Source organism: Mytilus galloprovincialis, chromosome 14, assembly GCF_965363235.1.
Source record: "Mytilus galloprovincialis chromosome 14, xbMytGall1.hap1.1, whole genome shotgun sequence".
Lineage (NCBI taxonomy): Eukaryota > Metazoa > Mollusca > Bivalvia > Mytilida > Mytilidae > Mytilus > Mytilus galloprovincialis.
In genome coordinates this window covers 13,270,728-13,293,888 of record NC_134851.1, presented here as the reverse complement: position 1 = coordinate 13,293,888, position 23,161 = coordinate 13,270,728, and the positions used below count along the sequence as shown (strand labels likewise).

Sequence of the window (23,161 nt, the reverse complement as noted above, 5' to 3'; positions counted from 1 at the left end):
TTTGTTTACTGGATATCATGGATATGCATTTCTGAAGTTGGAAATTATCATAATTAATATATGCCTTATTTTGGTTGACAAGTTTTTTTTAATTGATAGAGGGTGCACTTTTGATTGATACAAACACTTGCTTAAAGCTATTCATATAAATTTTAGAAAATACTGCACTTAAATTTTAACACACTAGCAATCTGTCAAACAGTGAGGAGCATAGGTTTCCTTCCTGAGACAAACTGTGACACTTAAACCAAGCCTATTTCTGTCACTTCATCTTCAACTCTTGTATATTGTTGTGGAAACTGTTAACTTTTGGGTTGCTGTCTCATTTGCATATATATATATATATATATTAATAAATGGAGAAAAAATAATATAATTAACACAAGCCCTGAAGGATTAATTTGCAATAGAATTATTTTTTTTATTTCACAAAAGCTAGTAATTACAATGCAGAATTTTAGAAATTTGTTTGAGGATACCCCTTTGGCTCATCATTAGATATTGATATAGATAACCTGAATTTGGATTTGGCTTCACACCAATTTTCAAAGCAAATTGGTTTTCTTGTCTAAAGACTTAAACCCTTTTCGAGTAATCAGTAATCAGACAAAATGCTTAACATTGATTTGATCTAAAGAATGTTCTATTCACCGTAATTTGATGTTTGAACTCTTAAAGATGGAGATGAGGCTTGGAAGATTTTGATGGCATATCAATTGTAAATTAACAGCCTTGTTTGTGCCTGATTTGAACATTGAAAACCAGCCTGATATAAGTACAGGAGTATTTCATGTCTCAGGAAGGAATAGCTCTGTTTAGAAGATTGACATTTTCGATGTATTTATCTATGAAATAACATAACTACATCACACGTCACATTTTTTGGCACAGTTTCAGTACCTGTCGCACAGTGTGAATGCACCTCAACATTTTTTAAATAACATGCATTTTGCTTATTGAAGCTCTGTCACATGTCACAACCTTTATAAAATTCCTTTGTCCAATCCCATTGCAGCTTACTATTCACTGCAGAGCAGCTACTTCCTGTGATGGTAATTCTTCAGCAATATATAAATTTTCTTGCATATACAAAACTGAAAATAGCACTCAGTTAATTAATAGTTATCACCATGTAGTTAGGTTTTTCTCCTTGATATTCAAGGTCAATTAGGGTTTATATCCCTAGTAACCACAATTAGGGGTTTCCACCTCTGTAACCAAGGTCAAATTAATTAAATAGCCTATACTAGGAAGAGTCTGTATTTTGTGCATTTCGTAAAAATGTATAACAATTGTCCACTTTTGCTAAAGCCTCAAAAAATGGTATAAGGTCACGTAATTCTGTGTCCTCCATATCATCAAACCAGGACTGTACAGGCACCTGTAAAAATAGGTTAAAGAATGGATTAAACTGAAACAAAACTGTACAGGCACCTGTCAAAATAGGTTAAAGAATGGATTAAAACTAAACCAAAATTGTACAGGCACCTGTCAAAATTATATAAAGGATTACAATCATAGTATGTAGTTACTTGATATAGTAAAAGATCTCTTTTTAATTTGTCATTTGGTCAATTGTTCTATTTTGTTTTTTTTTTGTTTTTAAACCAAGCTTTTTCAGAAACATATATATGTATATATCTGGTTGTGTAGTAGTCATTCTCTAAGTAAGAACTTTTTTATTGAGATAAAGTAACATGATATTGACATCACATTTTATCATGCTTCAGCCAAAATTATTTAGATGTATGGTCACTGGCCTGTTATCTACAAATCTATAATCTTCTGGAGTTATCTCCCCTTCACCTTCATCATGTTTATACATGTATTCAGTGGCAATTAAACTTTTCTATCTAATAGATAAAGATAAAGTTTCAAATAAATTTCTTTGCAAACATCCCTAGACGACTTTTGTATCATGAAATATTTTTTTCTGTTTGAATGGTTGTAATTTTTGGGGCTCTTTAGCATGTTTTGTGTAAGCCAATTGCAAGGCTCCATGTTGAACACCGTACTTTGACCTGTAATGGTTTACTTTTACACATTGTTACATTGATAGAGAGTTGTCTCATTGGCACTCATACCTCATCTTCTTGGTATCTAATATCGATTTGGTAAGATATCAGTAAATTGTATTTTCCTTCACAAGTTGCTTAACCTTGAAACCATTTTATCATGCACACAATTTGACAATATATAAAACATTCCACCAATTATCACAATGTCTGTCTACTACACCTCACCCTCAATACCCAAAACCTCCATTGTCTACTACACCCCACCCTCAATGCCCAAACCCTCCATAAGTATTGACATCATTTAACAATAGGAAGATAAAGAAGCCAGGTTCATTACTAACTTCTAAACATTTCTTTTCATTACCAAAATTTGTTAGATGGTAGATGTTAAAAATATTTTGTGCCTCTAACACAGGGGTTTCATTATCTTTCATGTTGACTGGTACTTTCCACGTTTCTAGGTGGTACTTTTCAATTTATTCCATGAATATCTTATATAAAAATTTCTACATTTAGGCGGTACTTGTCAATAGCATAGGAGGGTAGAAGTACTGGGTACCGCCTCCTAATGAATGGCCTGCTAACAAACTTTTTAGGGATTGACTTCATAAACTAATCCATGAGTCTTAAAATGAGGAAGGAGAACTATCTGCTTTCTACATTCCCCCCCTCCCCACATAACAAATACTCACAGCATTGTCTGGATGGAAGATAAAGGAGACAGGAGAATTATCTACTATCTACTTTTTACACCCCCCCCCCCCACACTTAACAAATACTCACAGCTTTGGCTGGATGGAAGATATAGGAGGAAGGATAATTATCTACACCCCCACTCCACTTTACAAATACTCACAGCATTGTCTGGATGGAAGATATAGGAGGCAGGAGAATTATCTACGGTCTCCTTTATACACCCCCCACTTAACAAATACTCACAGCTTTGGCTGGATGGAAGATATAGGAGGCAGGAGAATTATCTACTGTCTCCTTTATACACCCCCCACTTAACAAATACTCACAGCTTTGGCTGGATGGAAGATATAGGAGGCAGGAGAATTATCTACTGTCTCCTTTATACACCCCCCACTTAACAAATACTCACAGCTTTGGCTGGATGGAAGATATAGGAGGCAGGAGAATTATCTACTGTCTCCTTTATACACCCCCCACTTAACAAATACTCACAGCTTTGGCTGGATGGAAGATATAGGAGGCAGGAGAATTATCTACTGTCTCCTTTATACACCCCCCACTTAACAAATACTCACAGCATTGTCTGGATGGAAGATATAGGAGGCAGGAGAATTATCTACTGTCTCCTTTATACACCCCCACTTAACAAATACTCACAGCTTTGGCTGGATGGAAGATATAGGAGGCAGGAGAATTATCTACTGTCTCCTTTATACACCCCCCACTTAACAAATACTCACAGCTTTGGCTGGATGGAAGATATAGGAGGCAGGAGAATTATCTACTGTCTCCTTTATACACCCCCACATAACAAATACTCACAGCATTGTCTGGATGGAAGATATAGGAGGCAGGAGAATTGTCTACTATCACAACTTGGCTTAGTTCTCTTCCTAACCGACTTAAGTCCTGTTAGTAATAGAAAATTGTACATATTACTTAAATATGCAAATTAAGGAATTAAATCATGTTTTGGTTACAGAAACTATGCTCTGACATGTGTTAGTGTTTGTTTTTCTCATTTAGTTCACATGTATGTTTTCTTTCTTTCTTTCTTTTTTTTTTTTTTTTTATTTTAATATGCCATCTCTATAGGATAGGCATTGTCTTTTTCTTCTTTTGTTAACTACTTTCTTTTTATAACTTCTACTTGATCTCAGAAGCCTGTTAAATTTTTATACAAAGGAACAAAAATATCAAGTTCTCTACTTTGCCATGTATGTAACATTCTATCCCCAATACAAAAATAAATAAATGTTGATACATAGAGATTGCCAAAATTCAAATATGAAACATAACTTTTTATTCATGACTTGTTCTAGCTATTGAATTGCATGTAACATAACTATCCCAGATAGAACAATACTACACATTTGTTGGTGCATAGGGTTTTTCCTGGAAATTCAAATTGTAGGCATAATTTAGGGTTAATTCATGGCTTGAGCCAAAAGAAAGGTCAGCAAATCTACACAGTGTTTATTGATTTCAACATAAAATTGCAATTTTCATTATAATCATGATAATACATACCTTTACATAATTCCCCCGATGAAAGACACATGATTCCCTGAAGAGACGAGACCTAAAAACTCCCCATTTATCCAGTAAATCTGCTACTGGATCCGCATACTGCAAAACAAAAAACTCAACTTTATCAAAATTTTATTTTCCCTTTTTAATTTGATTTTGAAGCTATTACAAATTGAGAATAAAATAGTCCAACAAATGTTTGGTACTAAATAACAGACAAATGTTTAACTAGTCTTCAATCAAACAATCTTTTGAAACATATCCATGAGTAGCTATTAAAATATGAAGATGTATAATGCTACTTTTATGATATTATGTATTTTTCATATCAAAAGACTCATCTTTTCACTGTACAAGTGGCATGAACGACACTTAAATTGATTTTGGTGGTTTGAGGTAGCTGTCGTACTGAAGTTCACTACATACATGACATATATGACATAGCTCCTAATTATTTGTATTTTTAGTATTCATATGAAATAATTAGGGTTACATATTAACCATGTTTTAATTTGGTGTCTAGTCTTGTAATGCCCTGATACCGATACAGACATTCCTGAAGATTTACCTCACGTTCAGGGTGCTCAAAATCAAATGTTAAGAAATATTTAATCCATGCTGAAAAGATAAACCTAACCTATGCAAACTCCCTGTGCCTTATGATAGGTATGCTTGTCTTTATCTTATTTTGTTGTCTGGTGTTGCACTTCTCAAATTTTTTGGGGGTTTTGAAAACAGTCTTAACCTTTTGATAAAATTTTAAGATGCCAAAGTTATTTTGATCACAATATCATTATTTATGCAATGCAGGATCATATGTAATATATATATATATATATAAAATATCCAAAAGTAACAGATGTTAAGGAGCAATTTATCCTAGCAGTAAAAAGGGAACAAAAACCTATGATGCAGTAATTTCAGAACTCCTCTGGTTTCTACATAGTTCTTACTTTTGCTAAACTTGCAGTAAATAACACACATTCAAATAGTTCTCCCATTTTCTTTAGGTACTCATCTACATAAGGCCTCTTTAAAACATATACCTGCAAATAAAAAAAACAAATATGAAATGTTTTTATGTAACTATCGTTTCATATTCAAGTGATTGTCATAAGTAAGTAACCTGCTAAACAGTATGGGTTTTCTCTTTGTTGAAGGTCATACAATAAGTCTGATGGATAGTTGTCTCATTGGTTATTATACCATATCATCTTATTTTTTATCCTGGACAGTAGATAATTTCTATCATCTGATGTCTGTCTCATCTAAATGTTTCTGATATTTGGAGGATTGGTTTTAGACTTTTTATTGTTTCTGTTTTTATTAAAAAAAATTATGGACTTGTCATGATTAACAACTCGACATATATATAACATAGACAGTGTCTATTGCTGAGACAACACATTGCTGTTTCTGCTGGTTATTTTATTGTGTCTTTGGGTTGCTGTCTCCTTATGTAGTTACTGTATACATCACATCTCTACCTCAATCTTAAAATGTACACATCCTATTCATGCTTTATTTTAATGTACAATGTGTATTTTTTAACTGAATCATAGATTTCCTTGGCATGGCCTTATTACAATTATAAACATCCATTTAAATGAAATAATACCCTTTCCTTTTATCCCTATTATCCAAAAAAGAAAGTTAAAAACAACATTTCTCTGGTACCCATTGTTAATCAACAGACCGTAAACCAGATGGGATTACTGTATTATTCAATAGATGACACATTGTCTACTGATCTTGAACAGGGATTTACAAAAGTAACAGGAGATATCTGTACTATACACCACCATATAAAAACAAGATGAACCTTGAGCTATGCTCACTTATGATACCCTACTTCCTGTCAGAATTCCCTTAACAGGAGATATCTGCACTATTCACCACCCCAGGAATGAACAAACAAGATGAACCTTGAGCCATGGTCACTAATTAGACCCCCCTTCTGATTAGTATTCAGTTAACAGGCCTAGCAGACCTCTACACTACATATCACCCCACGATTAAAGTCACAAGATGAACCTTCAGCCATGGTCACTTAAATTATACCCCTCTTATGTTCAGTATTCAGTTAACAGGAGATACACCCCAGGAATGAAGTCACAAGATAAACCTTCAGCCATGGTCCCTCATGATACCCCTCTTATGTTCAGTATTCAGTTAACAGGAGATACACCCCAGGAATGAAGTCACAAGATAAACCTTCAGCCATGGTCCCTCATGATACCCCTCTTATGTTCAGTATTCAGTTAACAGGAGATACACCCCAGGAATGAAGTCACAAGAGAAACCTTGAGCCATGGTCCCTCATGATACCCCTCTTATGTTCAGTATTCAGTTAACAGGAGATACACCCCAGGAATGAAGTCACAAGAGAAACCTTGAGCCATAGTCCCTCATGATACCCCTCTTATGTTCAGTATTCAGTTAACAGGAGATACACCCCAGGAATGAAGTCACAAGAGAAACCTTCAGCCATGGTCCCTCATGATACCCCTCTTATGTTCAGTATTCAGTTAACAGGAGATACACCCCAGGAATGAAGTCACAAGATAAACCTTGAGCCATAGTCCCTCATGATACCATTCTTATGTTCAGTATTCAGTTAACAGGAGATACACCCCAGGAATGAAGTCACAAGATAAACCTTCAGCCATAGTCCCTCATGATACCCCTCTTATGTTCAGTATTCAGTTAACAGGAGATACATCCCAGGAATGAAGTCACAAGATAAACCTTCAGCCATAGTCCCTCATGATACCCCTCTTATGTTCAGTATTCAGTTAACAGGAGATACATCCCAGGAATGAAGTCACAAGAGAAACCTTCAGCCATAGTCCCTCATGATACCCCTCTTATGTTCAGTATTCAGTTAACAGGAGATACATCCCAGGAATGAAGTCACAAGATAAACCTTCAGCCATAGTCCCTCATGATACCCCTCTTATGTTCAGTATTCAGTTAACAGGAGATACACCCCAGGAATGAAGTCACAAGATAAACCTTCAGCCATTGTCCCTCATGATACCCCTCTTATGTTCAGTATTCAGTTAACAGGAGATACACCCCAGGAATGAAGTCACAAGATAAACCTTCAGCCATAGTCCCTCATGATACCCCTCTTATGTTCAGTATTCAGTTAACAGGAGATACACCCCAGGAATGAAGTCACAAGATAAACCTTGAGCCATGGTCCCTCATGATACCCCTCTTATGTTCAGTATTCAGTTAACAGGAGATACACCCCAGGAATGAGGTCACAAGATAAACCTTGAGCCATAGTCCCTCATGATACCCCTCTTATGTTCAGTATTCAGTTAACAGGAGATACACCCCAGGAATGAAGTCACAAGATAAACCTTCAGCCATAGTCCCTCATGATACCCCTCTTATGTTCAGTATTCAGTTAACAGGAGATACATCCCAGGAATGAAGTCACAAGATAAACCTTCAGCCATAGTCCCTCATGATACCCCTCTTATGTTCAGTATTCAGTTAACAGGAGATACACCCCAGGAATGAGGTCACAAGATAAACCTTGAGCCATAGTCCCTCATGATACCCCTCTTATGTTCAGTATTCAGTTAACAGGAGATACATCCCAGGAATGAAGTCACAAGATAAACCTTCAGCCATAGTCCCTCATGATACCCCTCTTATGTTCAGTATTCAGTTAACAGGAGATACATCCCAGGAATGAAGTCACAAGATAAACCTTCAGCCATAGTCCCTCATGATACCCCTCTTATGTTCAGTATTCAGTTAACAGGAGATACATCCCAGGAATGAAGTCACAAGAGAAACCTTCAGCCATAGTCCCTCATGATACCCCTCTTATGTTCAGTATTCAGTTAACAGGAGATACACCCCAGGAATGAAGTCACAAGATAAACCTTCAGCCATAGTCCCTCATGATACCCCTCTTATGTTCAGTATTCAGTTAACAGGAGATACACCCCAGGAATGAAGTCACAAGATAAACCTTGAGCCATTGTCCCTCATGATACCCCTCTTATGTTCAGTATTCAGTTAACAGGAGATACATCCCAGGAATGAAGTCACAAGAGAAACCTTGAGCCATAGTCCCTCATGATACCCCTCTTATGTTCAGTATTCAGTTAACAGGAGATACACCCCAGGAATGAAGTCACAAGAGAAACCTTCAGCCATAGTCCCTCATGATACCCCTCTTATGTTCAGTATTCAGTTAACAGGAGATACACCCCAGGAATGAAGTCACAAGATAAACCTTCAGCCATGGTCCCTCATGATACCCCTCTTATGTTCAGTATTCAGTTAACAGGAGATACACCCCAGGAATGAAGTCACAAGAGAAACCTTGAGCCATAGTCCCTCATGATACCCCTCTTATGTTCAGTATTCAGTTAACAGGAGATACATCCCAGGAATGAAGTCACAAGATAAACCTTGAGCCATGGTCCCTCATGATACCCCTCTTATGTTCAGTATTCAGTTAACAGGAGATACACCCCAGGAATGAAGTCACAAGATAAACCTTCAGCCATGGTCCCTCATGATACCCCTCTTATGTTCAGTATTCAGTTAACAGGAGATACACCCCAGGAATGAAGTCACAAGAGAAACCTTGAGCCATAGTCCCTCATGATACCCCTCTTATGTTCAGTATTCAGTTAACAGGAGATACATCCCAGGAATGAAGTCACAAGATAAACCTTGAGCCATGGTCCCTCATGATACCCCTCTTATGTTCAGTATTCAGTTAACAGGAGATACACCCCAGGAATGAAGTCACAAGATAAACCTTCAGCCATGGTCCCTCATGATACCCCTCTTATGTTCAGTATTCAGTTAACAGGAGATACACCCCAGGAATGAGGTCACAAGATAAACCTTCAGCCATAGTCCCTCATGATACCCCTCTTATGTTCAGTATTCAGTTAACAGGAGATACATCCCAGGAATGAAGTCACAAGAGAAACCTTCAGCCATAGTCCCTCATGATACCCCTCTTATGTTCAGTATTCAGTTAACAGGAGATACACCCCAGGAATGAAGTCACAAGATAAACCTTCAGCCATGGTCCCTCATGATACCCCTCTTATGTTCAGTATTCAGTTAACAGGAGATACACCCCAGGAATGAAGTCACAAGAGAAACCTTGAGCCATAGTCCCTCATGATACCCCTCTTATGTTCAGTATTCAGTTAACAGGAGATACATCCCAGGAATGAAGTCACAAGATAAACCTTGAGCCATGGTCCCTCATGATACCCCTCTTATGTTCAGTATTCAGTTAACAGGAGATACACCCCAGGAATGAAGTCACAAGAGAAACCTTCAGCCATGGTCCCTCATGATACCCCTCTTATGTTCAGTATTCAGTTAACAGGAGATACACCCCAGGAATGAAGTCACAAGAGAAACCTTGAGCAATGGTCCCTCACGATACCCCTCTTATGTTCAGTATTCAGTTAACAGGAGATACACCCCAGGAATGAAGTCACAAGAGAAACCTTCAGCCATGGTCCCTCATGATACCCCTCTTATGTTCAGTATTCAGTTAACAGGAGATACATCCCAGGAATGAAGTCACAAGAGAAACCTTCAGCCATTGTCCCTCATGATACCCCTCTTATGTTCAGTATTCAGTTAACAGGAGATACATCCCAGGAATGAAGTCACAAGAGAAACCTTCAGCCATAGTCCCTCATGATACCCCTCTTATGTTCAGTATTCAGTTAACAGGAGATACATCCCAGGAATGAAGTCACAAGAGAAACCTTCAGCCATGGTCCCTCATGATACCCCTCTTATGTTCAGTATTCAGTTAACAGGAGATACACCCCAGGAATGAAGTCACAAGATAAACCTTCAGCCATGGTCCCTCATGATACCCCTCTTATGTTCAGTATTCAGTTAACAGGAGATACATCCCAGGAATGAAGTCACAAGATAAACCTTCAGCCATAGTCCCTCGTGATACCCCTCTTATGTTCAGTATTCAGTTAACAGGAGATACACCCCAGGAATGAAGTCACAAGAGAAACCTTGAGCAATGGTCCCTCACGATACCCCTCTTATGTTCAGTATTCAGTTAACAGGAGATACATCCCAGGAATGAAGTCACAAGAGAAACCTTCAGCCATTGTCCCTCATGATACCCCTCTTATGTTCAGTATTCAGTTAACAGGAGATACATCCCAGGAATGAAGTCACAAGAGAAACCTTCAGCCATAGTCCCTCATGATACCCCTCTTATGTTCAGTATTCAGTTAACAGGAGATACATCCCAGGAATGAAGTCACAAGAGAAACCTTCAGCCATGGTCCCTCATGATACCCCTCTTATGTTCAGTATTCAGTTAACAGGAGATACACCCCAGGAATGAAGTCACAAGATAAACCTTGAGCCATGGTCCCTCATGATACCCCTCTTATGTTCAGTATTCGGTTAACAGGAGATACACCCCAGGAATGAAGTCACAAGAGAAACCTTCAGCCATAGTCCCTCATGATACCCCTCTTAGTTATGTTCAGTATTCAGTTAACAGGAGATACATCCCAGGAATGAGGTCATAAGATAAACCTTGAGCCATGGTCCCTCATGATACCCCTCTTATGTTCAGTATTCAGTTAACAGGAGATACATCCCAGGAATGAAGTCACAAGATAAACCTTCAGCCATAGTCCCTCATGATACCCCTCTTATGTTCAGTATTCAGTTAACAGGAGATACACCCCAGGAATGAGGTCACAAGATAAACCTTGAGCCATGGTCCCTCATGATACCCCTCTTATGTTCAGTATTCAGTTAACAGGAGATACACCCAGGAATGAGGTCACAAGATAAACCTTGAGCCATAGTCCCTCATGATACCCCTCTTATGTTCAGTATTCAGTTAACAGGAGATACATCCCAGGAATGAGGTCACAAGATAAACCTTGAGCCATGGTCCCTCATGATACCCCTCTTATGTTCAGTATTCAGTTAACAGGAGATACACCCCAGGAATGAAGTCACAAGATAAACCTTGAGCCATAGTCCCTCATGATACCCCTCTTATGTTCAGTATTCAGTTAATGGGAGATATCTGCACTATACACCACCCTAGGAATGATCAAACAAAATGGACCATGAGCTATGGTCACTCATTGTACCTCCCCTCCCACTCCTTCACAGACAGTTTGTGTGATGAATGTGAAAATTTCATATAGATTGTTAGCATAGTCACAGGATAATTTATACAAGATGAACTGTCAGTTATACTTACTTCAATTTCAACCCCCCACCCCCAAAAAATCAATCAAACAGAAAGTTGGTGAGAGATGAATATGAAACTGCATCATAGTGTATAGCATGGTCGCAATATTGTCTCATACTATATAAATCTAAGGCAGTTTGAACTTATGGTCACCGAGATAAATGACACATAAATTTCACACATTGCCATGATATACATGAAATATCTGATGTCCCATTGGTAAAACTTTTTCAGGGCAGTCTGTGCCAAACTGTTTAAGGGTATGTCTGACGGAAAGAGAAATTTGGACTTTTCTACTATATATTCAGCCAAAATATTTTTAAATTTCTGTCTGTCCGAATGATTTTTTGTCTGACATTTTGTCAGTCAAACAGCGTTTGGGATACACTGCTGTCAGAGGGTCAGTCAAATACCCCACTATATTTCTTCTGTGAACTATTGACTTATAGTTTGTATGGTTTATTCCATTAATCTTTGAACTAGTTATGTAAGATTTAAAAGTTCTATTAACTTTACAATCAACCCATTATAGAGTCTTAACTCGACAGACCAAAAACAGTATGACCAAATGTTACAACATGATATTTAAATGTAAAAATCAATTTATTATGTATAGACTTTCACTGTGAAAGCATTTGTATAAATATTGTGTATTCAAAAGACTTTAAATGGATACAAGTACATTTAAACTTGAATATCTGAATAATAAATAACTTCAGATTTGAGTTGTATTATATTTCTGTACCTCATTATCAAGGTATAAAATCTATCACAAAAGTTACAGAATCTGTAAATTACACAAGCATGTGATAAGGGTGAAAATATTTGCATTCTAAATTACTTTTCCTTTAAATACAAATCTTTACCTATGATTTTACAACTAACTTTTCATATTCAAGTTTCTTGAATGCAATCTTTAGATCAAAAATATTAAAGAATAGAGAAATATTGCCTAAAATATAACAATATCTAGCGAAAGTACAAACACTTTTATTTGAAATCGTTAATTGGCTCACAATTTCTGTATTTATTACACTCATTTCATAGAGATGGAAGCAGTTTTATTGAGTGAAGGGAAGGATTCAATTGTGACATAGCTGCTGAAATTTGCTATTGGCAACTTTATATAGGAAGTTGTAACTATTGCGGGGGAGTTTAATGGCCTTGACTACCAACGAGGGACTTGCACAGAGTCTGAAGTGATTATAGAATTTCTAACTACCAACGAGGGACTTGCACAGAGTCTGAAGTGATTATAGAATTTCTAACAATAATAGTCTAAGAACAAGCAAACGTGTCACATTTGAAAATAAAAACAAAAGCTCCCAAGTTTATACTATTGTTGAACGAGTTAAACAAAACTATCCAAAGATTTTTAATTTAGAAATAATTGATGCAAGCTATATATTTTATTGTAGTTTTAACATGGGTAGGCATTATATTCGTGATTATCTTTGCCTGAGCGATAGTCAGTCAAATCAGCAAGGTCCAAAAAAATAAGTTATCCAACCTGATCTAGATACTGGACATTTGTTACTCATTGATAGCACCTGTCACAGTATTAAGTAACGTTTGGACTTGTGCCATGGTTGGGGGTATTTAACCATGATTTACCTGGGATATTTTACACAAGATCAGTCATTTAAACTGTAGAAGGTGGACATGTTCTACAAATTTGTATTGTATATATATAGATAAAAGTGGAAATATTCCAATAGATAAAAGTGGAAATATTCCAATGTCCAGTTGTTCTGTTACAACTGTATATTTCAAACATGTTCTACAAATTTTGTTATTTGTGTTGTACGGTATAGCTAAAGTGGCATAGCTAAAGTGGTATAGATAAAGTGGCATAGATAAAATAACATAGCTAAAGTGGCATAGATAAAATAACATAGCTAAAGTGGCATAGATAAAATGACATAGCTAAAGTGGCATAGATAAAATGACATAGCTAAAGTGGAAATGTTCTTATGTCAAGTTGTTCTCTTACATTTCTTGTAATAGCTTAGAAGATGGCTGAGCACTCAAAAAAATATATTACACATGTATATTACATTTCTTTTTCATTTGTAGACTTTAAGTACAAACATCCAGCATTTGTTACCTTTGAATTGTTTTACATTTTGCTATGTCAGGGACTTTTATAGCTTGCTATGCAGTTTTGCTCATTGTTGAAGGCCATACAGTGGCTTACGTTTAATTCAAAAGATTGGCACTCCTCCATGATTGCTCAACTGTGTAACTGGACACTAAGCAAGCATCAACAATGATCAATAAATGAATCAACCATGAAACAAGCTGTTTTAGGATAGAGTCAAACAAGAATGTGTTTATAGTATACATAGCCCTATCACACTATAATTTTTTATGTTCAGTGGACCCTGAAGTTGGGGCCTAAACTCTTTGGCATTATAATTAGAAAGACCATATCATAGGGAACATGTGTTCTAAGTTTCAAGTTGATTGGACTAAAACTTCATCAAAAACTACCTTGACCAAAAAACTTTAACTTGAAGTGGGACAGACGGATGTACAGACCAACTAACGGACACAAAGACAGAAAAACGTAATGCCCAAAGGTGGGGCATATAAAAACAAGATGTCTGTGTAAGATTTTCCCACTTAGTCAAACAAATAACACTTATGTATCTACCTTTATAGTATTATAGGGAATAGGGAATCATGTAAATTCCAACGTTAGGCCTTGAATCTGCCTAATGTTTATTATCAAATGACAACTTGTATGTACAACATGTTCAAGGCCAATAACAGACAACCATGACTGTGTTGCACTCTTAATATCAAACAAGTATTATATCACCTAATTGACTCAATTATTGTTCTCAGAACAATTTTTTCTGTTTGATATGGTGCTTTTCTTAGATAAATTTGTTCAGCCCTACATAATTTCCTTAAGAATCTTTGTTCTAAACAATACCATATTAATAAATGTTCCTGTTGAAACAATGATTCTACATCCTTTATTTAGTCAGAAACAAGTTCTGTAATACATACACTAGTTTCATTTCCAGTGGAAATAATATTATTAGTTACACAGTGTGCAATTGTCCTAATACGAGAATTTATCAGGTCAATAAAATTCGTATTAGGACAATTGAACACTGTGTAACGAATTTATCCTGATTTTGTTATATTACATATTATTATATTCAAATTCAATTTTAGGACAATATCAATTATATATTTTAGATATTTAAACTAAAACTGTGAAAAAATTTAAAATATTATGACTCAATTTTTTATTTTTTTTTATTAGGTCAATGGTATAAGGGAGATAATTCCAATTGACGTAATAAATAAGGGAGATAATTCCAATTGATGTGATAAAAAATTGTACTGAAATTTATTATGACAATATCTGCCAATCAAAATGCGAGAAATTACTCTTAATCAGGATAATACAGATTATCATCCTTCTCTACGCTTATATCCCCCTGCTCTGTCGCTCCGTAATTCTCGTATCAAGGCTTCAATGCATTATCAGCAATGTCACAAGGTGAAAGGAGAAATTATCAAGCTTGCTTTGGTCAAGTATAAAACTGTCTTATGAAGAGGAAATAGACCAGTAATAGAACAATAAACAGATAACCAGGTTATCTGTGTATAGATATCGTAAAATATCAGCCGCTCAACATAATGTAAAACTTTTTTAGCTTGTTCGCTGCGCTCACTGGCCAAAAAGGTTCACATTGTGGCTCGCGGCTGATATTTTAGGATATCAATGTGTAGAAAACCTGATAATCTATACATATTTTGAAATTATATTATGGAGGAACTTTCACTTCATGACATGCTGAATACCATACACACTAAGTCAGGAATCTGTTGTTCAGTTGTTGATGTGGGTCATAAACTTGTGTTTCTTATTTCTTCTTTTTTATATATAGATTTGACTGTTGCTTATCCTGTTTGAATGGTTTTACACTAGTAATTTTTTTGGGGTCCTTTATAGCTTGCTGTTCGGTGTGAGCTAAGGCTCTGTGTTGAAAACTGAACCTTGACTTATAATGGTTTACTTTTATAAATTGCGACTTGGATGGAAAGTTGTCTCCTTGGCACTCATTACACATCTTCTTATATCTATATATAAGACATATGACCTCTCGTACTTTAAGATTTGTTTTACACTTTTTATTAAGATATTTCAGTGCTGCTGGCTTATTTGCTTATATATTTCATTTCAGCTTGTTACAGAAATATTATTTTGTTAGTATTCAGTCTACAAGAAAAACTTTTGAATCTACAGGACAGAAACTGAATTTTATAAAAATTTTAGTATAGATTGAGTGCGAAGACTTATATATTTAGATATATATAAATATAAATTTTCAACAAATTGCTAATTTTCTATAAGCTTATGAGTAAAACCATGAAATCAAATATCCATGATTTTTTTTTTTTTTATCCATGAAAATTACATGAATTGGTAGCCACAAAAAATAAATAAATCCACAGTAATGAATGTTTTAAAGTATGGTTGGTAAATACACACACACACACATAGTGCTTGAAAATGGACACTTCACTTCAAATACTTCATTCACATACATATATCCTCTTCTACCTAATTCATTCAAAAACACAACCACAAGACTTTATAAAGAGAGTTAAAGAGACAAGTCCATTGAACCTCTTCAAAACCGAATGAAGGAAAAGTCTTAAATAGGTCTAAAACGGTTTGTAAATATGTCATGTGTATTCTTTTGATCAAAACTCACGACCATGGAAAGTAAACATATATTACAAGGTCATCCAGTCATAGATTCATAATGGTACTTTTTATGTTTATTAAACTCAGTCATTAAAAATTTTGTCTGACCTACTTATTATTCCGTTTGAGAACAATTGTATACAAATTATATTTTTACTTTTAACAGTATCTACTTATATATTATGTAACTTGTCCATGCATCTTTAAGATGTGACCTGAGTCATGTCAGTTTACCAAGTATCAAAGTGAGGCTTCATCAGGTCATTTTATACCTGCTGAAGTGTATGTTATAAACTAGATAAAGTAGAATAAAAAAATTGCAGAGCTCTGATGAAAATTCAAAAGGCAAAGTCCTTAATTAAATGGCAAAATTAAAAGCTCTAACACATCAAACAAATGGATAACAAATGTGATATTCCTAGCTTGGTACTAGCTTCTTAAAGTAAGAAATGACAGATATTTTATTTGGGTTTTAAATAGCAGTTTCAAGAGCAATTTCTTACAAAAAACTAAATATATATTTATTATGACACTTTAATAGTTTTGCTATCCTTCTGAAATTTTGATGATTTTATAATCAGAGTATCTTCATGATCTTTAGACATTTTCAACCAGTTACAAAAAAAATCCTGAATTCTCAAGTTGAAAAAGGGTGCTGCAGACAATATAGAATTGCAGACTTTACAGGCTGATTACAGAACTTACTTGATGAACTGTTCCTTCTATTTCAACAGGAACTATAAAATCTGCATTGCTGATTGGCTGAAAAATATACAACAGCTCATTTGTAAAAGTAAGAAAAATGAACAAAACATTGCCAAAAGTCATAGTAGGCACATAGGTGAATAAATCAATTTAACTGCCTTAACACACAGTATAACTAATCGGTCAATTACAGAACATATATATGATAGAATTCTGAAGATGTACATGTAGCACTTAAGATGTTGAAATGTTATTCAAATCAGGATCTTTCAATAAATTTAATTTCCTGGAAAAATCTGACATCACAAAGAAAATATCTTCAATTCAAAATGTTACATATTATAGGGTTATTGCATGAATATTGGGGAATATTGTCCAGAGTAGAATTTTATATTGCACGATCTTTCGAGTGCAATATTTGTTCTACGAGGGACAATATTCCCAAATATTCATGCAATAACCCTTTTATTGTATAGTAATATAGTATTTGAAAGTTAAATTGGTTTAAACTAAGATTTTGTTGTGGATGAAGTCATGAATTTTGAAGATTTATTGCACTAGTGCAATATTAGAATTTATTGCACGCTAAAGTTTGGTTACTTTCTGTGGGAAATATAGAGTGCATTTGTTTCTAACCCGAAATTTTGTCATCGATGACTATCGTTTAGTAAACGTTAAGCTGCTAGAAACAAATACATCGTTTAATAAACTTTATCGACCCCACGTTGTCAGACAAAAATAGATTACACTCACGCACTGTAAACAAACAGGTAAAAGTGCGGGAAATAAATAACCAGGACTTTGCGAAAACAACACGTGCTCGTAATTATTTAAACGACAGATGCAGAAACAAATTTATCGTTTACACGTCTCAACGATAAACGATCAACGACTACGCGACTCTTTTGCGCGTATATCGTTTATGTGAACGACGTCAACGTTGACCAAAAAATGTAAGAAACAAATGGATTAAACGACTACGCGCGTAGTCGTTTACATCGTTTAGGTTAGAAACAAATGCGCTTATAATATTGCTAGGCAATAATATGTGTTTTCCCCCTAATGATCCTAACTAAACTATTGCAATTCAGTCATAAAACTGAAATTGGAATTTTCATCTTTTTTCAATTTATGAAAAATATCTGTAGAAAATGTCTTCCAGCTGAGTGTCCCTTGAAAAATGTGCTTCAGAACAGCCTGACAGCAGTGTATTTCTAACATTCAAGTGGACTTCAGAGGTGATCTCCCATATCACAGCACATCAACACTACACCATACACAGATAGTAATAAATACTGTCTGTCATAATTGTTTTTCCTATATTGTTCTGTAGAAGCTTAATTCAAGTCCTGTGATTTTCTCCTTTGAATTGTTTCATATCTTTTATTCCCCGGGCTTCTTTAGGTTTCTAAACAGTATCAGTTTTCTCAGTGTTGAAGGCCATACCTTGGCTTGACCTATGTTTTTTTACATGCTCATGCTTTGGTTACTGGTGATAAGTTATCTCATTGGAAATCAAACCAGATATCCTTATTATCATACTACAAAAATGTACTAGCAATGACTAGTTAAATAACAAATATTAGGTTTTGCTAGCTTTATGTCAGGTTCAACCCACAAATTTTTTCTTAAAATGTCCGGTACCAAGTCCAAAATATGGCAGTTGACTTGTTATTAAAATCTGTTTCTTTGTATGTAGGCGTATGCTTTTTGTTATAGTCAAGTGTTCCTATTGTTCTGTTGTTTACCTCAGTTTTAGTTTTTTACTCAGATTTGATTTTGCTTATTTTGCTAAATTATGACTATAGACCAGCGGTATACTACTGTTGCATTTATTTACAAAAGGTTCAGAAACCACATGTTCATTGGCCCATTGTATGTGTAATCTTTATCAGTAGATATATATTGATGTGCTTTTTATTCAAAGACATGTAATTTTTATTATCTAGGTCAGTAAATAAGAAACTACCAATTAAGATGATATATATGACAGTTATTCTTTAACCTCTTGTAAAAGTCATCATGGTCATGATCACAGACTGCTCATAAACATGTCAGTTCACAGGCCTAGGAACTATTTTTTATTACCATTTTAATTCATATTATTGATTTTTTTCTGTTTGGCTGAAATCTTTCCATTGATAAAAGTGGTTAAATCTTCTCTTTATTGTTTACATATGATAAAAAAAAATTATCAGCTAGATCAGGTAGATCAAGGTCTATTATGTTTTATTTGTTTACAATTTGGTCTTTTGATATACAGTGGAAATATTCATTTTTATTTATATCATTTGATAGAGAATGATTTGTGTTGTGTATTCAAGTTTAAAGGTGCAAAACTGAAATTTCAATAGGTTGAACATCAATATTAAGGCCTCACCAAACAAATATGTGTGTCTGACAGTCAGGGTTTCTCTTCCTGTTAAAAATTAGGGTAGACAAGATTTGCTCTTTGAATTCATTGAAATTAAGTTTCCCTGCATGAATATATGGTTATCACCTTGAGTTTTGTAACGACTCACTACTAATAGCCAGTGGCAATAAAACTTCTAGGGTATAAGCATTTTGAGGTTAATACCCCTAAACACAAATATTTTTTTCATGACCTTATAATATCCAATGCAATATGATATGATACATAGGTAAATTGCCAACAAAAAATACAGCTGACCAGGTCCTCCCTATGAGTTATCTTTTTACAGTCTATCTCAATATTATATTTAGCATTCATTTTCCATTTCATTATTTTTTTCATGTAATAAAACATAGAGATCACTGTCAGCATTATGCCATTAGCATGACAAAATATCATTTGTTTCACATATTTTGATCTTATTATATATGTCATGTATGTATGTCATTAGAGTCAACATTTCTAACATTATTTAAATACACCAAATATAGATAAAATCAGTATAGACAGCAAAACCAGTCTAAAGTATTATTAACCAATCTACCTGTATATTTATATTAGTCCAAGATTGTTCTGACCTCTGACAACATTTTAGCTTAGTTAAGTGGGGCCATGGGGAGTCAGTTTGATTTTGTTAACGTTTGTAAACACAAGTGGATGGTGGGGGCTTGTTTTAATCAGACCATGGCCAAGCAGGGATGATTCCAGGTGTTTTCAAATGGGTCCCTTGAACATCAAATTGGGAATTTTTATTCTAATTGGGAATTTTTTAAGCATAAAATCTAAGACGAAATAACATTATTTTCCTGAAAAACGGAAAATGTATATTATTAAGTTTAACCTGTACACTGATGTTCATGTAAGTTGTAACATTTTGAATAATTCTGCATGGGCTACTGTTATTACATGAATATCATTAAACATGATGCACTAGTCTATCATCTTAGCTATAGTAATTACCTAGGCCTATTACAAAAACATATATTTCAGCTAACATAAACCACTGAAAAAAATCATTAATCGGGTATTTTTTCAACAGCAGGTCATCTCTATAAATTTACCTGAATTCAAATGGATTTCAAATTGAACTGGTCAATTGTCGAATTCAGAAAAGCAATTACAAAAGTTCATATACTTGATTGATAAGATATTTAAAGCATTGAACCAGTGTTCTTTAAAATTATTTGGATCATCTTCAAAACTTTTGAAATAGTTCAATAATGATGACATCGTATTTCATGAATGGTCTATCATCAACATTATTTAAAAAAAAACGCTCAAACTTTTGTCTTTTGAGGAAATAATTTCTTTTACAAAACAAGTTTTCATCATATATAACCGGCTCTGCTGGGCGATCTGCTTTTACAAGATCGGCGTCCATTAAACCTTATCCATCAATGTTATATCAAAATTTGAATTTGCTCTCTGCCGAGGTCTGCTTTGACACCCATTTTTATCAACCTGCTGGGCGATCTGCTTTTACAAGATCCAATACTCCCATAACATATTAATCAATTGTATTCGGCTGCTAAAATTGTTTCCCACATGTTGACATAATTAAATCGTTGTTACTAAGATGCGATCGTAAACAGCATTCTTATCCGGATTTTAAAACGTTTTGACAACAAACTATGAAAAATTATAGTTGCCTTAATAGGTGACAGAAACTTTTCCGGAAATATCGATTTTTATTTTATTTTCCTGAATTGGGAATTCATTTTCATGTACATTTTTTTGAGGCCGCTGGTCAATTTAAGGGCCGCTTAGCGGCCCTAAACTATATAGTGGAATCATCCCTGCCAAGTCTAACAAAGGCTCTTGGACAGCAGAGCAGGCTGATGGACTTAATGTGTAAATTTATGGAGACAGCAAAGTAACAACATAAATAATTAAATAATTTAGTTTTCAAAATATATAAGACAGTTGTCAAGTTTTGAAACATGCCTGGAGTTTAGAAATTTGAATAAATTACCCCCCTTTTTTTCAGCTGCCACCTCCATCAGGCAGTAGAAAACATGGAAGAGGAGTTATCAATTTTATACAGGAGAAGAAAACCAATTAGATTTTTCCCAATGATGAGCCCAATAAGTATCTGAACAATTTACTTGATGACAACTTTAATTATCCCTATTTGCATCAATGAATGAATATACCAATGTCACCTCTTGCTAAAAATAACCCAAATATCAGAGGCGGATTTAGGGGGTGGCCCCTCCTTTCATGGGAAAATTTTTGAATCACTGAAGCGTGACGGAAACAGTCCCCTCCTAGACAGTCAGTGGGTCCCCACTTATGAAAATTTCTGGATTCGCCACTGAATATTTTTTCAGATATATATGAAGAAATGAGAGCAAAGGGAAAGATCCACTCTGCATATCACTTATAAGGTATAAAAGATAATACATGACAGGACCATAAGTCAGGCTGTTTTCACTTGAAATCACCAACAATCACCTATTTTCAACTCAACAACTGCAAGAGTGATTTTTATAGAACTACTTTTGTGTACAGTATACAGATCTGATTTTTTTTATGTTAAATGTGCATAATTTGCATAATTTGTATCAAACTATCAGCAGCACATGTGAGGCAAGTACATAAATATCGGAAAAATTTATATCTAAATGAGTTAGATTTTCATAAAACTTAACTGATACATTACATATCTAGAAAGCTGATTGATACATATCACTGGCCAAGACATTATGGTTTTGTATGGTTCACTTAACAATTTTTGTATCCTGCCCTGAAGAAAATTTCACTGGACCATAAATTAATATACTGTATACATTTTGTCCAATGTAATTATAATTTGAGTGTGTTTTACTGTGTACTGGTTTGGTACATCAGACATTTGACCTTCAGTGAACTCTGCATGTAGTAATATGAGATACTATTGAAGGCTTAATTAACTGTTAATGAACAGGCCAAATAATAATATATGTGTGGTTCCAGCTACCCTTATTCTTAGTGTTCATAACAGCAATCATAAAGATTTTTTTGTTCATTAAGCACTGTTAAAGTCGAATGTTGATCTCATAGAACTCGATATAAAAAAAAACCAGCATAAAATAAAAACAAATCACTAGCTGCCTACCCTAACCTCTTTTTTTTTATACATATTATTTTATTTGTCCTTCAGTGAACTCTGCCTGTAGTAATATGAGATACTAAGCTTAATTAACTGTTGATGATCATGCTATTTAGAGCACAAGAGATTTTAGTAGGTGATAATTGACTATTTTCATATTACCATCTTTTGACTCCAGATTGTATGATTTATTGACAGGTTACCTTTTCTGTGGTAAGACATCCTGGTACTCTGTCCAATAAGAGCAACCAAAATAAGTACATTTGTAAAATCAAACATATAATGGGTGCAATTTGAGCGGAACTTATACTGTTTTTCAATGATTTTGTTATTTAAAGAAACTAAGACACAATTAATTTTCCCCCCAAAATGCATTGTTTGAAAGTTTTATTTTACTTCTTTCAGTTGCTCTTGGTTGACAGAGTTCCAGAATGTCCAACCAGAGAGAAGGTAACCTGTTGAAAAAATATAAACTTCAGAGTCAAAAGGTGGTAACATGAAAATAGACTATTGACCAGTATAAAGGCTTACCTTAAATGAGCTATGAACTAATGTTTCATCCAAATCTATAACTACACATTTTTTATTTAAATCCTGATTTAAAACAGGCGCTAACAGATATTTTTCTGCATTTGTCTGAAAAGATAGAAGATTAATTATATTAACTATAATCAATGCATCTACATCTATATATTTAAGGGTTATATGCATTGCACCT

General features: G+C 34.7%; 1 protein-coding gene across 1 annotated transcript in view; it reads right to left on the bottom strand.

The window, feature by feature from the left end:
• Nucleotides 1-810: 810 nt before the first annotated feature.
• Nucleotides 811-23,161, bottom strand: part of LOC143058009 (carboxy-terminal domain RNA polymerase II polypeptide A small phosphatase 1-like) — a 39,990-nt gene continuing 17,639 nt past the window's right edge. Inside the window, exons 3-8 of the mRNA XM_076231472.1 lie at nucleotides 22,975-23,079; nucleotides 16,940-16,996; nucleotides 5,198-5,290; nucleotides 4,245-4,343; nucleotides 3,537-3,623; nucleotides 811-1,381 (exon numbers count right to left, since the gene is read on the bottom strand). Coding sequence (XP_076087587.1) covers nucleotides 1,247-1,381; nucleotides 3,537-3,623; nucleotides 4,245-4,343; nucleotides 5,198-5,290; nucleotides 16,940-16,996; nucleotides 22,975-23,079 — 576 coding nt within the window. The 3' untranslated portion in view covers nucleotides 811-1,246. The remainder of the gene's footprint in view (nucleotides 1,382-3,536; nucleotides 3,624-4,244; nucleotides 4,344-5,197; nucleotides 5,291-16,939; nucleotides 16,997-22,974; nucleotides 23,080-23,161) is intronic.